Consider the following 16,198-nt stretch of genomic DNA (forward strand, 5'->3'; position numbering starts at 1 on the left):
CTCATTTCTAAACTAGTGGTCTTGGACTAGATTATTGTTGCCCAAACTTCGCTCTTCAGGGAGACTAGCCATTCAGTGGAACACTTGCTGAAAGCACAGACTACTGCCCGCTCCCCTGGAGACATGGCTGTGTCTGGCTGGGAGGCATCCACACTGGGCTAGACTCCTAGAAACGCTGCGTGCCGGCCCTGCGGTTTGAGTTCCTGGAATATTAGGACCTGAGAAACGTGTTCCTAGTCATTCCGAAGCTGCCCATCAAGCTGAACTTGTTCTAGACTTCTATTAGCAAAGGAGGGGGAGGGGCTGTGTCCAGTCTTCTCTCTGCAAAGAGAGGCTTTCAGGCTGGGAGGGTTCAGGGGAGGAGTTTCTGGCTTGGCACATCCCGGGGCAAGCTCCAGAGTCCATGTTCAAGGCTGTGGAAATAGCAAAGAAGGGTGGGAAGGCCTACCTGTAGCAGGAAAATGAAAAGGGGTGCCTGGTTGTGAAGAAAAAAAGAATGGCCGGCTCAGGCTCCCAGTGTATTTATTCTGTGTGTGCTGTGCTGGTGGATGGCTGGGTGTTCTGTTACATGTAGTGCTTAAGAAACACATTACATGCAACACTGTGGCAAGAAAAGGTTGGCTGAGGGCAGAGAAGACGGCTGCAGCGTGGAATGTAGGGATGGGTTATTTAGATGTAAAACTCCAGACTTGAAATGGAATCTTATTGAAAAAGCTCCCATTGTCCACTCTGGGGAAGGAACTCCAATGTTCTTAATTACATTCTTAAATGAATGAATGGACTTAAATTGAGTTCATGTGCTTGTGTATATCCTCCACCACACCCGGAGACCTAGGCCACCTGCCCGCCGTGCACTACCTCCAGCCACAATCTGCAGGACAAATGCCTTCAGGGTTCTCAGCTAGACATGTGTGGTCCCACAGCAGGCAAGCAGGGTGGCAGGTGCATTCAAGAGCAAAGAGGCCCAGGATCTTTGCTGTCAGCTCATCCTTGCAGCGGCCGAGCCTGCACTGCTATCTAACTGAACATGTGCACACAGCTCGACTTCCCATGTGTTCTGTTATATGGAATTTTTCAATCACAGGACAGGTAAGGAGAATCCTAAAGAATAGCAGATGGAAAGGAGGCAACTCACTCTCGAATTGTGGGTTCCGTCTCCTGGTCCCAGGTAAAGGAGGCCTCAGAAAACTGCACAACTTTGTCTGTTGAGAAGAAGGCCCCACTTTTAATCAGATGTAGGTCCCACCTGCCTGTCTGCCTTTCAGCCCTCACGTGTCCCTCTCCGCTTCCTCCAGCAGATCCCCAGATCTCTGTCCTGTGCAGGCTCCTACACTAGTGAAAGCTCCTGGGGTAGACCAGAAGTTGCCTGTATACGAAGTCCTTTCTGATTCAGGAGTCCCAGGCCTGTTTTGAGCCTGGATTTCGAACCTACAGACTCTCTGGGAACATTCCCAGGCCCTGTCGCCTAGTCCAGTGGTCGGCAAACTCATTAGTCAACAGAGCAGCAAATCGCAGCTCGCGAGCCGCATGTGGCTCGCGAGCCACAGCTTGCCGACCACTGGCCTAGTCTCCTGGTACAAATTCCACCTACATATAGACATAGCCAGCTACTCCCTACCCTGGATTCCACTCCGACTGCTCACTCTGGCCAGGAATGCCTCCAACCGTTAAACCTGCATTTTCCTTCGCTCTAGCCTACCTTACGCCTCCACAGGCTCAGCTCCATGCTGACTTCTGCTCTCTAGATCCTTTGCAGGATTCCCTGCTTATCCTCAGAACAGCGGGCTTAGCTTGTTCAGCAATCTGGCCAAGCCAGCTGTTCTAAGTGAAAACACAATTAAGTAAAAACAGTACACTTATATGCAAATGTAGGTTCAAGATAAGTCCCCTCACTCCCCCGTTCAATCGATTTGCTACTGCTGAGCCCTTGTATTCCAGAGTTCTGGTGCCAGCACTGTGAATAAGTTTGGGAAACAACTTCCAAGTTCATTTACCAAAATTACAGTCATGTCGAATGGCAGATGTGTCCAAGTCATCCCCTCCCAAGTACTTCTCCAGCCGTTCCATGGAAACAGTGGCCTGGAGAAGAACACAACGCATCTCAAGAATAAAACATCCAATGACAAACACAAGCAGGGAGAGGATTTTGACTGTCATCAGCCCTGGTTGTGAGAGGAGACAGTCAATCTGCCAGGCTTCTTCCCCATAATTTGCCACTTGCCCCTGGAACCCCCTGAGCCGCACTACAGACTCGGCCTCACCTCAACCCTGGGAGCCAGCCCGTCCTTCTGGATAGAGATAAATTAAGATGCTCTATTTCAATCCTTCAGAAAACTGAGCCGGGGGTGGGGGGGAGGGCAACTCGACTGCTCTCTCTCCGATTTGTACCTAGTTCCAGAAACTGTCTTGCCTTTCTCTAAGATAAAACGCTAACTTCTTTCTGGTTCTGGCAACTAGGCCCCTGGCGTGCTCTTCTTTAACTGAGTCCATGCCTCAGTGACCCATTCAGTGACCTAATGGAGCCACTATTGGGACTCTGTAGAGCAACTGGTCAGGGCGCACTGTGACACAGGCCACATAGGTCGAGCTGAAATTGCAACTGATGTGTGTGCTGGCAGGACACCCTGTGGCCCCCCTGGAACATGAGAACTTGGGAAGATTTCTGGGAGCTTTGCAAGGATGTTTCTCACCTGCCTCCCCGTCTTCCAGGGAGGCTGTCAGGACATGGTTTCTCGTCACCACCTGGGTTCTGATGAAGTGAGGCTTTCTGCTTTGCCCTCTCCTTAGGGTGCAACCACAGACTATAAAACTGCGTAACTGCTGCAGGGACCAGCTCCTCAGAAACAGAACCTCCCCCTCCCAACCCCCCTCCCTATCCAGGTGCATTGTCATCTGGCCCTTTTGCCATCTTGTGGGACAGGGAATGTAGGGAGCTGGCACCTTTGTTCTCTCTACGTAATAAACTCAATCCAAAAAGAGCATGTTGTTTCTTTATTGGCCATACCTGTCAGCTTTTCTTAACGCTATCTAGGACGGGTGGCCTTCTCCTAAACCCCAGGCTTTGATGGCCTGAGCTGTCTGAAGTCAGCCACCTCCGAGATGAACACAGATCACCACACTCTGTCAGCCTGGCTGCCCCACCAATCTTCCACCTGCCCTGTGGTCTTCCCTCTGAGGTCTGGTCCATCCCAGTGACCAGGCTCAATTTTCAGGATCCACATGCTCCCTCCTGAACTCCAAACTCGTTTTCTGACAGCTTAAGGCTCCCAAATTGCCTTTGGTCTTACCATTAGATGGCTCATACAAAGAGGGGGTCTTTTTTCTTCCTTCATTCCATAGTTCCCTAATGCTATATAAATACCTCAGGAGCCTTGGGAAAATGTGTGGAAAGCTAATGTGGGAAAAGGGCTCAGAAATGTTCCAGGTACACAGGGTTAATCACAAGCACTGCCTCCCTGTGAGGTAGATGAGAATCCTCATTTTATAGTCAGATAAATGGGCTCAGAGAGCTTGTGATTTACTAAGATCAAACCATCCTTCTTCAGAGGGCAAACAAATCTATCTAGTTGAAAGTTTACCAGCAGAAGCTAGAAATGAGATGTGATAGACTAGTCATTCTAGAATCTAAGGCTTTTCCTCAGAGGCCATCAGTTAGCAGTGAAAGTTCCTACCTGGAGCATGGAGGAGATCATCATGGGAAACATACTCAGGGGGAAGCGTAGGATATTGAAGAGGGTGATGGAGGTGAAGGCCTTTTTTGCATCCAAAATATTATTGCTATCCACCAGGACATAAACTGAAAATGTGATGACGGATACCTGGAAAAGCAAGGCCATGAACAATTTATTCCTAAAAGGGCTCAGGAACACAGTAGATCAGAGTCGAAGGAATCTTAAGGATCATCTCAACCATCCCATGTTACACATGAGAAAGCTGAGCCCAGAAGAGAAGGAAATATCTTTAAAAAAATATATGGAACGCTTCATGGATTTGCATGTCATCCTTGCACAGGGGCCATGCTAATCTTCTCTGTATCGTTCCAATTTTAGTATATGTGCTGCCGAAGCGAGCACGAGGAGGAAATATCTTGCCCGAGTCATAAAGTCAATGAATGGCATTGCTGGGACTAGAGCTCGGGTCTCCTGGCTCCTATATCAGTGTTTCTTCCACTATTGACCCACATGGGCTCCCCAAGAAGACAAGAAGCCCTCCTTTGCAAACCATTCCTGGACACCCTGACAACTTGCTCTGGGCCCCCAGACCACCAGACTATACACAAGGGTGAAACTAGAGTTGGGGGCATGAGGTAGTATAGGGAGTTAAGCAGGGAGGGCAGAGTTCCTGGATTTCCTGGTCCGACCTAAGGTTCTGGGAATTCTATCTAGGACAGACTTTCTTCTTCAGGAAGCTGACCCGCCCACAGACTCACTCACCAGGACTGGAGTTAAGTATAAGAGGAACATTATCATAGACTGCATCTGCCCAAAGGTGAGCAGATTCTTGAGCTCTTTCTTCCGAATGTCATTGACTTGGTTTTTGAAAGAAGGTTCCCAGGCAAAATATTTCAGGATCTAACAGGATAGAAAAGAATTCAGCTCACACTGTTGCCCCAAAGGACACCAGTATCTCATCTACCCAGGTTTTGGGACATGGACCCCAAAATTTGGGAAGGGGGCAGAAATCAAGATTATAAAGTTTGATTACAGAAACATAGCTTGTATTTGTTGACAACCTACTATGTACAAACATTTATAGACATATTTTACTTAATCTTTGTGACAATCTAAGGGTGAGCAACGGTCCCAGTTTTCCCGGGACAAAGGGCTGCCCAGTACACAAGGCTTTTGGTGCTAATCCTGGAAAATCCTGGGCAAACTAGGAAGAGTTAGTCTCCTACTTTTGTAGAATTATTTTGTTCATTTTTTTACATCAAGGAAACAAGCTGAGAGAGGCTAAGTAACTTGCTCACCCTCACCAATTAGCTGGTAATAGAGGTAAAACTCAAAACCAGATCTGTTGATTTTGCCACATTAGCAGGAAGGCATATCAGAGCCCTTTGTGGAGACATATCAGGGCATTAAAAGGGGCCTCCATTGCACTTTCAAGAACTTTGGGTGTAAAATCCATGAATTCAAAACAACATATACATTTTTAAAAAACCTTATTGGTCACCTTTGGAAGATGAAACGCATTATTTTGAAAGCTGGTAAATAGAGGAAAGAAAAAAAGTATTTATCCTTCCTATCCTATACAAATTTTAAAATAATTTCTCTTTATAGAATTTCAGCTCACCAATGCCAAAGGAATAATAGAATTAAAATATCAGCCCTTTGTAACTCCTAATGAAATAATAGATCAAGGCAATGACAATGGGTTTTCAACCTTAGCTGCATATTAGAATCACTTAGGGAGCTTTTGAAATATAATATATGCCTGGGGCTTACCCCTAGAGAGTCCAATTTAAATGGTTTAAAGTAGGGCCCAAACCTCAGTGAGTTTTAAAAACTTACTGAGGGATCAAAACATGCTGTCTGGGCCACAAATCAGTGCTCCAGGTGCAAGGATGGCAGGACATTTAGTAAGGGATGAATATAGATGGACAGGGGTTACTGTTGTAGATTAAAAGCACTACCAACTAAATGCCCTGTGTGGATATTCTTTGGATTCTTATTCAAACTAACCAACAGTTGCCCTAGCCAGTTTGGTTCAGTGGATAGAGCGTTGGCCTGTGGGCTGAAGGGTCCTGGGTTTGATTCTGGTCCAGGGCACATCCCCGGGTTGCAGGCTCAATCCCTAGTAGGGGCCGTGCAGGAGGCAGCCAATCAATGATTCTTTCTCATCATTGATGTTTCTATCTCTCTCTCCCTCTCCCTTCCTCTCTGAAATCAATAAAAATACAATTTTTACAAAAAACAAGTCTTTCTTTTAGAAATATATAGAAAGTATTTACTAATGAAATGACAAGATAATCTGAGATTTGCCTTAAAATAATTCAGCAAGGCATGAAGTGGAGAATGGGGGTATAGATGAAACTAGTTAGGTCATGTTAATTATTGCTGGAGCTGGCTGATGCCCATGGGGATTGATTATATTATTCTGTCTACTTTTGTGCACATTCAACAATTTGCAAGGTAATGTAAAACAAAACAAACCATTTACAGTAAATAAATAGAAATCAAGGTACAAATGAGGCCCTGAGAGGGGTAGTCGTAGAAGAAACAGGAGACTTGTGGGTAGATGAATCAAGAATCACGTGACACCCCACAGGCCTGGAAGCAGGAGTCCACAGCCTCTACCAGGTTTGTTAAGACCAAGACCCCAGAGCTGCCGTCATTGCACAGAGAGAAGGGCCAGCTATAGTCTCGGCTTCTCACCTTTATTCCATTGAGAATTTCATTCATGATCTTCAAACGTTTGTCTTTCTTATTCATATTTTTCACCTGCCAGGAAAAAGTAAAACAAAAATAAAACACACTTCCATGTGAAAGGGTCCAGATTTGCTGTAGATACAGATGGTAGGTCTTGGTGGCACTTGTGGCTGGCAAGAATTTGAGGTGCCAAGTGATGGAATATGTCTCTCCCACTCTCCTCTTTGCCCACTCTGCCCCTGCCACACCCACCTTCTTTCTGATCCTTGAACGTGCCAAGCTCACGTCTGCCCCCACAGCATTGGCCTGACTATTCTCTCTTCCCAGGTTATTTGTCTCAAGATTTGCTCCTTCATGGTCAGGCTTGTGTTGTTCAGAGCTCAGCTCAAATATCCCCTCCTCACAGAGGCCTTTCCTGACCCCGTAATCTAAAACAACTACCCACTCACTTGCTATCACATCACCCTGTTTAATTCTCTGCATAGTACTTGTCATGACCTGATATTTTTTTCTTTGCTTTTGTATGTTTATGACTTGACTCTCCACCCCACGTAGAATGTAAACTCTACTAGAACAAGAGCCTGTCTATTTGCTGTTGTGTTCCCAGAAAAGCAATATGTACAATAAATATTCTCCAAATAATTTGTAACTAAATGAATGCAAAATGAATGAATAAATCATGTTCACCATGGAGTTCACACACCCAACCTATGATTTCTGGCAGCACTAAGGACCGTCCACCTAGTGATAGTAAGGTTGGTTGCTAGGATTTAGGCTTAAAGTTTGAGTCACTCGTGTGAATGCTCTGTGTGGTTGCTGTGTATTGGTATGATGAAGAGACAGGGCCAATAATCACTGTTCTAAGAAGAGCCCAGTGGAGCAGGATGGAAGAGTTATGTTCAGGGTCCCTGGGCAGCTCCTCTCTATCCAATCTGGCTTGTCCCTCTAATAATGAATGAAGATAGAGTATATAAACCCTAAGAGTGGTTAGAACATAAAAAGGGGAGATAGAGAAAGCCAAGTTCATTTGGGATGGTGGAAAGTCTTCCATCAGCCTTGCTCTGCCCACACTCCCACCAAGAGTTAGAATTAAATAAACAAAAGACTTTAGACTTTGAAGTAAGTGTATATATCCACAGGGTGCTCTGCTTGCTTACCTGAATAGCCTTATTCTTGGTGGCAATTATCCCATTAACTGGGATTAGGAGCAACATCAACCCAACTCCCGCTAATACTGAGGGTCCCAACTCTATCCATAGGAAGTAGATGGATAAGACAATCTGTAGAACATTTGACCACAGCAGGTGGATGAAGCTGGTCACGTCCATGAGCTTCTGGGCATCCACAGACATCAGGTTCACTGTTTCTCCAACGGTGTACAGCTTCCTCGCCCGGTTGGAAAGGTTCAGTGCCTAAAGATAAAGATTGAGATTGGGACCCACGGACAAGGTCAAGGATACTGGGAAGTAAAAGGAGGGACTCAGGAAGTGAGAACATAGCAAAAGGATGGGCTCCATACAGACACAACATTTTCAAGGGGCTGTGCCTTCTTGCCTCCAAATTTCACACACAGTGTTCTCTCATTCTGGACTATTCTTTCCTGCTATCCTCACCTTCTCCAAACCCACACCTCCCCACACTTTTTTTGCTCAGAAAATTCCCATTTATTCTTTAGGGTCAGCTTAGATAGAACATATTCTGAGAAGACTTCACTGACTTTCAAGCTTGGGTTTGATACCCCTCCATGTACTCCTATAACATCTTGTGCTTACCTCTGCCATTCTATTCATCACCCTGAGCTGTAATTGTTTTGTTTTTCTATTTCCCCACCAGATATAAACTCTGTGAGGACAAGGACCACATCTGTCCATTTCACTACTATATCTCATGGCACATGGTAGGGAATCAAATATTGAAAGATGGATTGAATGGAGGGGTGAAGAGAGGCAGCATGTATTGATTCTGGCCTTGCAGACTTTTGATGTGGCAATGTCATTTGGAGCCATACTCTAATGAGGAGGTTGTCAACATTGCAAAGAAGGACAGAGATCTTAGAATGGAGAGGAAAGTTGTGGGGTTCACACATTTGAAGCAAAATGATTAGTTTCTTGTCAGAAATTTGCAGATAATGTCCAGATACCTGAATCTTATAGTGTGGGCCTCCTGTGTGTTCTCATGTTAAAGAGATCAGAAGGCTGACCCCCACAGTTCTATCACTTACAAGGATGCCTGGCACATTAGAGTTAGAGGTGGGTTCTGAAACCAGCTTACACTATGCTCACCAGTCACCATCTTCCTGGAAGAAGGAAAGCTTTCTTCTAATTCCCACAAAGATAGTGTATGGGCTACAAGTGGCCCTAGATTTTCACCTCAATATTTCTCCTAGAAGTTCTACTGTCATCTTAATCCACCAATACATTCTTCTTTGGAACATACCAGGACTCTTGGTTGTACAGTAAAAAAGAGGGAAATTTCCTAAAATGTTAGGCTACCAAGGTTCTAGAGAAATCAGTCCACTTCTTTGCCTCTCCTTTGGTACGGAAAAGTAACATCTAGTTACCCTTCAAGATAATCACTATACTTTTCTTTTCTCAGTAAATCTCAATGAAGTGGAAAAGACATTGATTTAGCCCCAATAGTCCTTGTCTGGGGGCAGGTCTTGGCTATGTGACTGTAGGCATTGCATAGCACTAAGCCTTACTTATCTGTAAAATAAGGATAATGCAATTATTTCACAGGGCTATGGATTGATAATGGATGTGAAAAATGAAGCTTTGGCTGAACATAGGAAATTAGTCTATTTTAAATTCTATCTTATTAGCAATATTTATTTGTCTCACTAAGAGCTCTATTTTATAAATTCCTTTTAGATTGTAACAGTTACAAAACCTGGAATATATTAAGATCGATAGTGGGAATGAATTATCACAATTGTAAAAGTGTATATTCATAGAAATGGCTGAGACAGCCTAGTTAGTGACCTTATATCCTGCAAACCAGCAGAAATGTAGTATCTTCAGAGGGAATAAGGTGATTAAAACACTGATTTGTGGGGAGGCAAGTGCCAGTGTGAGGGTTTCTGGGAGTTCCAAGGACTTGATCAGACTTTTGACCCAAGGACATTTGGATTACTTATCTGGGTGTCTTGACGAGTCAACATCTACTGAGGGAAGAAAAAGACACATTGGTGTTGTAAGAGAGGAAAGCAAAGGAGAAACCCAGGGACTACCATGGAGAAATCAATGATGGAACGCTCTAGTGGTGAACGAATAGCAGGAAGAAAAGGCAACTGAACTGTTTGATGTTCTGACCTACAAAAATTCCTATCTCCTCATGTATGAATTTTCTCCTTAGGCTTATAGTCACTGATCATAACTATTATAGTTCAATTTCTTTCTTTTTATTTACTTCTTCTTTATTGAGATACAATGGACTCTATTTTCATTTCTTAAGGGACAAAATGAGACTTCACCTTAGTATCTAGGATATAAGAAAAATACAGTTGCCCTGAGAAGGTTTAAATGTTAAAAGAAACACATCAGAGGGAAGATGAGCAAAACCATCATAAGGAGATGGAAAAGCTCCCAGGTCTGCAGAACTCAGAAGGCAGAGTGAACATATTTAAAAAAAAAGAGTCAGGCAGAGAAGGGGTTAGTCAGCCACTAAAGATTTAGAAAAAGAAGTCTCTAAGCAAAAGTGGGTCTAGAGGGATGGAACCCTGGTCCATAGAGAATTCTAGCCTATGGCAAAATTGCAGTCGGAGATGGATGCCCAGGCCTTATGAATGCTGTTTCACGTAGTATTGCATTTATATGTTGGTGGTTTTAAGAGTCTGTCTTTGGCCAGCTTCTTTCTGACTTTAAATTATTTCCCAAGACGTTTCCACCTTGTTGAGAGAGGTAGGAAGAAGGACAGGTATGCAGGGCTGAAAAGGCAGATCCTGGGCAGAGAACAGCTTGCCAATTTTTCCCTGGATTGTATCTCCTCCTCCTCCACAGATACCTATACCTATGTACACACTTTTCATATTTTAATTTCCAAAGAAACGTTAAATAAGTTTGTATGGCTAGTCAAAATCAAGAGTTAAGATCAGCCAAAACCGGTTTGGCTCAGTGGAAGAGCATCAGCCTGCGGACTGAAAGGTCCCAGGTTCGATTCTGGTCAAGGGCATGTAACTTGGTTGCGGGCACATCCCCAGTAGGAGGTGTGCAAGAGGCAGCTGATCGATGTTTCTCTCTCATCGATGTTTCTGTCTATCTATCACTCTTCCTTCCTCTCTGTAAAAAATCAATAAAATATATTTTAAAAAAAAGAGTTAAGATCAGTTATCATTTTCACCTAATTTTCCTCAATCTTGGAATAAGTGTTCACGTTTACTAAGGGGGTTCTATTTGGTGATGCCCAACACAGTCCACTTACCTTTTTATATACGGAAGCCATGATGGTTGTCCGTACATTTACGCCCAGCGTGAAGCACAATTGAAAGTAATACTGAAGGCAGAAAGACTGGAGGAGGGCCACAACGAAGAAGAGGATCGAATAGAGATACCCAGTCCACACATAGGAGTCACGCTCATTTGCGAAGGAGATCAGCAATCTGCCAGAGCAAAACCGAGTAAGTGATGGCCGCCAAGCCTCCGAGGGCTCCACCCTCCTTGCGCATAGCCAGATACCCTCCCCTCCCCTGTAGGTGACAAAGTGACCAGAATCGCCCAATGCTCTTGGAAGACTGAGTGCCACAATCATGCTAGTGCTCTTGCTTTGGTTTGAAGATGAGCAGAAAGAGCTTAGGGTTGATGACCCATGGCTACGAGATGGGATTATGGATGATCTACAGAGCTTTGTCCCTGTCTCCAGCCCTTGGTATAAATTGATTTGTGGGACAAACTGATTCTTTCCTAGACAATACAAACATGAAAGGAATTAGGACATGTATCCAGAATGAGTTATGAGGGCTTCCCCTGGAGGATAGCTCATTCATAGATCCAAGTAGATTGTTAGGTCTTGTCATGATTACCCTTAACCTCCCACTGAAGGCTCAGACTTTGGAGCAATGAGGTTACAAGGCTCTCCTGGGGTATGCTGCCCACCTCTTGGATGTGGCTCAGCCCATAGCAGTTTTGTTTAAAAGAAAGATCACCTAACAAGTATCTGGCTTCCAGGGGGACAAGGGGAGGGAAGGGAGAGTTGGGGTGGAGGGAAATGTGGAAAAGAGGGAGGCTAAAGGACATACCTTAGATTTGGAAAGCTACCTTGCGCCTTTCCTGAACACAACACTGTACACTGGAAGAAAATTGTGAGCATTTTTTTTAAAATGAAAATTTAATGGCCTGGCCGGCATGGCTCAGTTTGAGCATTGACCTATAAACCAGGAGTTCACAGTTTGATTCCCAGTCAGGGCACATGCCTGGGGTGCAAGGTCGATCTCCAGTTGGAGGAGTGCAGGAGGCAGCCGATCAATGATTCTCTCTCATCATTGATGTTTCTTTCTCCCTCCCTCTCTGAAATCAACAAAAAAATATACTTTTAAATGATAATTTAATGATAAGTTCCTGCCTGCAGACACAGAGGGCAAAAAGGAGAGTGGCAGAGGAGGCCCCGAGATAGCACCGGGCTGAGACTCACTTCAGCAGCTGAGGGTTCAGAAACATGAGTATGTCGTGCACCAGCTTCAGCAGGAACGACTTCAGGAGTATGATATAGAAAGTTTTGAAGAGGGTCTTGACCAACCAGGACTTAGGAAAGTCTTCTGCGGTCCCAGACTTCTTTTTTTTCTTTTTAGCTTCTTCCTAGGTACAACACCAAACAGCAACAGTGTCCCCAGAGGTGCTGGTGTAGGTTCTGTCCTGCACTGACAGCTCCAGGGCAGAGCCCCTGAGCCCTGTCGCCTTCTTGTACAGGTTTGGTGATGCACAGTGACTCTCAATAAGTATTTTCAAGTGAAAAAAAGTCAATGAATTAACTGCCAATGCTAAGTTCCACCAACTTACACCAAGGTACAAATTCTAGAACATTAAGGTATTATTTTATTTTATCTTTCTATTTTAAAAAACATTTTATTAGCCCTAGCCAGATTGGCTCAGTGGATAGAGTGTTGGCCTGTGGACCGAAGGGTCCCGGGTTCAATTCTGGTCAAGGGCATGTACTTTGGTTGCAGGCTCCTCCCTCGCCTGGGCCCTAGTCAGGGGCGTGCAGGAGGCAACCAATCGATGTGTTTCTCTCACTTCGATGTTTCTTGCTATCTTTCCCTCTCTCTTCTACTCTCTCTAAAATCAATGGAAAAATATCCTCAGGTGAGGATTAAAAAAACAAAAAAACATTTTATTAGAGAAAATTTCAAATATACCTCAAAGGAAAGCAAATAGTACATTATACCCCTATGTTTCCATCACTAAGGTATTCTTAGTGTTGTGAATACAAATCCTATATAATAAAGAGGGAATATGCTAATTGACCCTCACGCCATCGCAAAAGATGGCAGCGCCCCACAGCCAATAAGGAGGGAATATGCTAATTGACTGCCCCGCCCTCAAAGATGGCGGCACCCACAGCCACAAGATGGCAGTGCCCAGTCCCCTCAACCCTGCCAGGATGGCAGGCATGCGGCAAGGCCAGGCCAGCCCCCAGGCAGGCCCAGCCACTCTGCGCACCTGCCTCCAGAGTCCCCCAGTCCCCTCAGCCCCCCAGCCACTCAGTGCTGCCCAAGGCTCAGGTAACCAGGGCCGGCTGAGGCTTGCGCTGTTGGCAGTAGCAGCAGCAGAGGTGTGATGGGGGCATCACCTTCCCTTGATCGCTGGGTCGCCTCCCACCCCTGAGGGCTCCCAGACTGTGAGAGGGGGCAGGCAGGGCTGAGGGATCCCCCCTCCAGTGCATGAATTTTCATGCACCGGGCCTCTAGTAATAATATAAAATACACTGCAAAGTATGTGAGGATAGAATCACCATGACACTGATGTCCTCTTGCCTGAGACATAAAACATATTCACACAGACCTTCATGGAAAAGTTACCAGAACAAGGACATCTTGGCTTTGGCTCTGGTTCTTGTTCAGCCCATGCAGCCTGGGTCCAGAGTTCCTCTGGGCTTTCTGCTGCCGTCTCTGCAGTGCCCGCCTGGCCTTCAGCAGCTCACCGGCCATGTGTGTTTCAAATTTGCTGACTAGCATCTTGGTTTTACTCTGTTCATCCACATCCCAGACATCTTCGAGCGTCAGAGGCTGCTTGTAGCCTTTCAGAACAATGCTAGAATGAGATGAGCCAGAGGCTAAGACCTTACAGGCTGGATCAGAGGCTGTCTCCTGGATGCCTCTATCAAAACCCACATCCTACCTCTGGGATGGAGGGACAGAAGAATGAGACTTCTCCCTTGCTCCACTACTCCATCTCCTGACCCTTTAATCTTGACAGAAGAGTGAAGAGAACAGGAAAGGGACCAGTGTGGGTAACAGAAGGTGGTAGAAGACAAGAGAAGAGAAGGGGAGGGGCATTACTGAATTAAGAGCCAAAAGGGCATCACCTCCCCCTGCTCCTGCTCCTTCCTCCTCAACACTGGCTACCTCTTTGCTCCTCTGGCATCTCCTGGAGGGGCCTCCACATGCTCTTAAGGAACTGAGCAGATCTGGAGGCCACCTCCATATTGTCTCTCTAGATCAGAGCTCCTCAACCTAGGATTTGAGAAAAGGGATAGAAAATAAATCATGTCTTTATTTTTAATAGCTTATAACTGATATTTAGCCTTTCCTTCTAATATGAGTAAAGGCAGCCAACCAGAGTTGTAAAAAGGAGTACCTGTGCCTTTGTCCCTGGGAGAACTCACAGATGTTTTCATGGCTTATTTACACTCATTACTATTGTGAAACTATGGTCATTGTTAGACCCATCACTAGATTGTTATTTAATGCATTAATCAAGAAGCACTTGATTTCCACATCACATATTTGGTCTTTAAAAAATATTTAGGTAACCATATTTCAATATATTTGTTTTCCTTAATAACCTTTGTCTTTTGTTTTATGCATTGAAAACATTACCTGGGTGTTACCAGACAAAAGGGTCTGTGGAACTACAAAGGACAAGAATGCCTGCTCCAGATCCTCTGGGAGCCCAGGACAACTAATTCATTCCTTGCCCTCCAAATCTGTGCCTCACTGCCTGCCCCCACATTCCCCTGTTCCTATTCTAGGGCCTCCTTTTCTTATAGCATTTCCTTTTCTCCAGGGAACCCCCTGGCTACCAAGAGCAAATATCCTTCCAACTTTTCCTCAGCATCCCAATCTGCCCAGTGAAGGCAATTAACTAAATTGATCTGTCAGAACATCCTCAGACTCTAAGAAGAGAAGATATAGAGGCCACAGGAGGCATTTTGAAAAATTAAGATTTCCATCACTTTCCAATGATTGAGGAGGTGGGGATAGAGACAACCCATTCTCCAGGCATTTCCTACCTGTCATACCAACTAAAGGTAATTTTACTCAGAAATGAAGCCGTGAGTGATGGATTCTGCAAAACACACAAAAAATCAGAAAATAAATCAATTGGAAACAGGAGCTCCATGAGATTCTAAAATCAGAAACTGATATATGTTCTAGAAACTAGATATGATACTGAAATAGGCTGGTCAACATATATTTATTTGGAGACCCTAAGGTCACCAAATGAGCAACAATCAGACCTTCTGGCATAGATGTATGGATTAACTGTCTATGCTAAAGACTGGTAGGTCAATATCAATATTTCCGTATTCTAGTCACCTTCCATTGCCTTATGTCACAAAATGATCTTATACTACTGTATTCTGGGCTCGGGGGACCTCCAAGAGACAGACATCTCAGGGGACCTGTGTAAGACCTAGACACCTAGATCTTGATGTCTTATATATTTATCAAGGGGCCATCCAATTAAATAATCTATGAGGTGGGTCTATTTCAAGTCTCACATCTGATGAGCCTTTTTCTGAAAATGCTGAAAGGACCAGGATCAGGATCTGGAATGCGTAGCAGATGAAGAACAGGCAGGAGTAGGCTAGACTGGAATTGTTGCCCTATGGGAAAAGGAAAAACAAAACAAAGAGAAAATGAACCTGTTATCCAAATGAAGTCTACACAGCCCACATATGTGAATATTTGTGATTAAAGCCTATATCAAATCCCCTAAATACGATTCTCTCCTGGAGCTCAACTTACTGTAAGCCATTGGCTCCGACTGAGAAGTTGCCTAGCAGTTTCTGCTCGTGTCACCCGCTCTTCCCTCCTTACCTTTAAAAGCATCCGGATCAGAGTCTGAAACTGGAAAGTGCCGCAGAGTATTGAGAGAATCCAGAAGAGGGACAGGAACCAAGAGTCCTTCTGCACACACCAGCGCCTGCTGTGTTGGATCAGCAAAACCAGGAGCTAGAGAGACAGTCACATCAAGTTCTGAAATATATTGTCACTAGCCAAGGAGAAGAGGCAAAAGGGATATCAGAAAACAAAAAAAGAAAGGAGAACTATGGGAAGAGACTGTTGTACTTAATCTGGCCGGGCAGAAAGCACACAAATGCCAAATTGTCGATTTCCTCCCTGACACCATCCAACTTTCTCTTTTCAGGGCCTCCATGCTTTCCCTGGGACCCCCGTCCCCACCCCGCCTCTATTCACCACACATGGGTGGGGAGTTAGCAAAGAAGGCAGAAGGTCACCATCTGCATTTTCATTTTTTTTTAAAATATATTTTATTGATTTTTTACAGAGAGGAAGGAAGAGGGATAGATAGTCAGAAACATCGATGAGAGAGAAACATCGATCAGCTGCCTCTTGCACACCTCCTACTGGGGATGTGCCCGCAACCAAGTTA

The 16,198-nt window shown here is 44.8% G+C and overlaps 1 protein-coding gene across 1 annotated transcript in view; it reads right to left on the bottom strand.

The window, feature by feature from the left end:
* Positions 1-16,198, bottom strand: part of ABCC2 (ATP binding cassette subfamily C member 2) — a 71,464-nt gene that overhangs the window by 38,841 nt on the left and 16,425 nt on the right. The window contains exons 4-15 of the mRNA XM_080641799.1: positions 15,622-15,756; positions 15,303-15,407; positions 14,811-14,866; positions 13,378-13,609; positions 11,994-12,157; positions 10,788-10,965; positions 7,526-7,780; positions 6,375-6,440; positions 4,434-4,571; positions 3,672-3,818; positions 1,995-2,079; positions 1,136-1,202 (exon numbers count right to left, since the gene is read on the bottom strand). Of these exons, the coding sequence (XP_080497925.1) occupies positions 1,136-1,202; positions 1,995-2,079; positions 3,672-3,818; positions 4,434-4,571; positions 6,375-6,440; positions 7,526-7,780; positions 10,788-10,965; positions 11,994-12,157; positions 13,378-13,609; positions 14,811-14,866; positions 15,303-15,407; positions 15,622-15,756 (1,628 nt within the window). The remainder of the gene's footprint in view (positions 1-1,135; positions 1,203-1,994; positions 2,080-3,671; positions 3,819-4,433; positions 4,572-6,374; positions 6,441-7,525; positions 7,781-10,787; positions 10,966-11,993; positions 12,158-13,377; positions 13,610-14,810; positions 14,867-15,302; positions 15,408-15,621; positions 15,757-16,198) is intronic.

Source organism: Plecotus auritus (assembly GCF_963455305.1).
Source record: "Plecotus auritus genome assembly, chromosome: 9".
NCBI lineage: Eukaryota > Metazoa > Chordata > Mammalia > Chiroptera > Vespertilionidae > Plecotus > Plecotus auritus.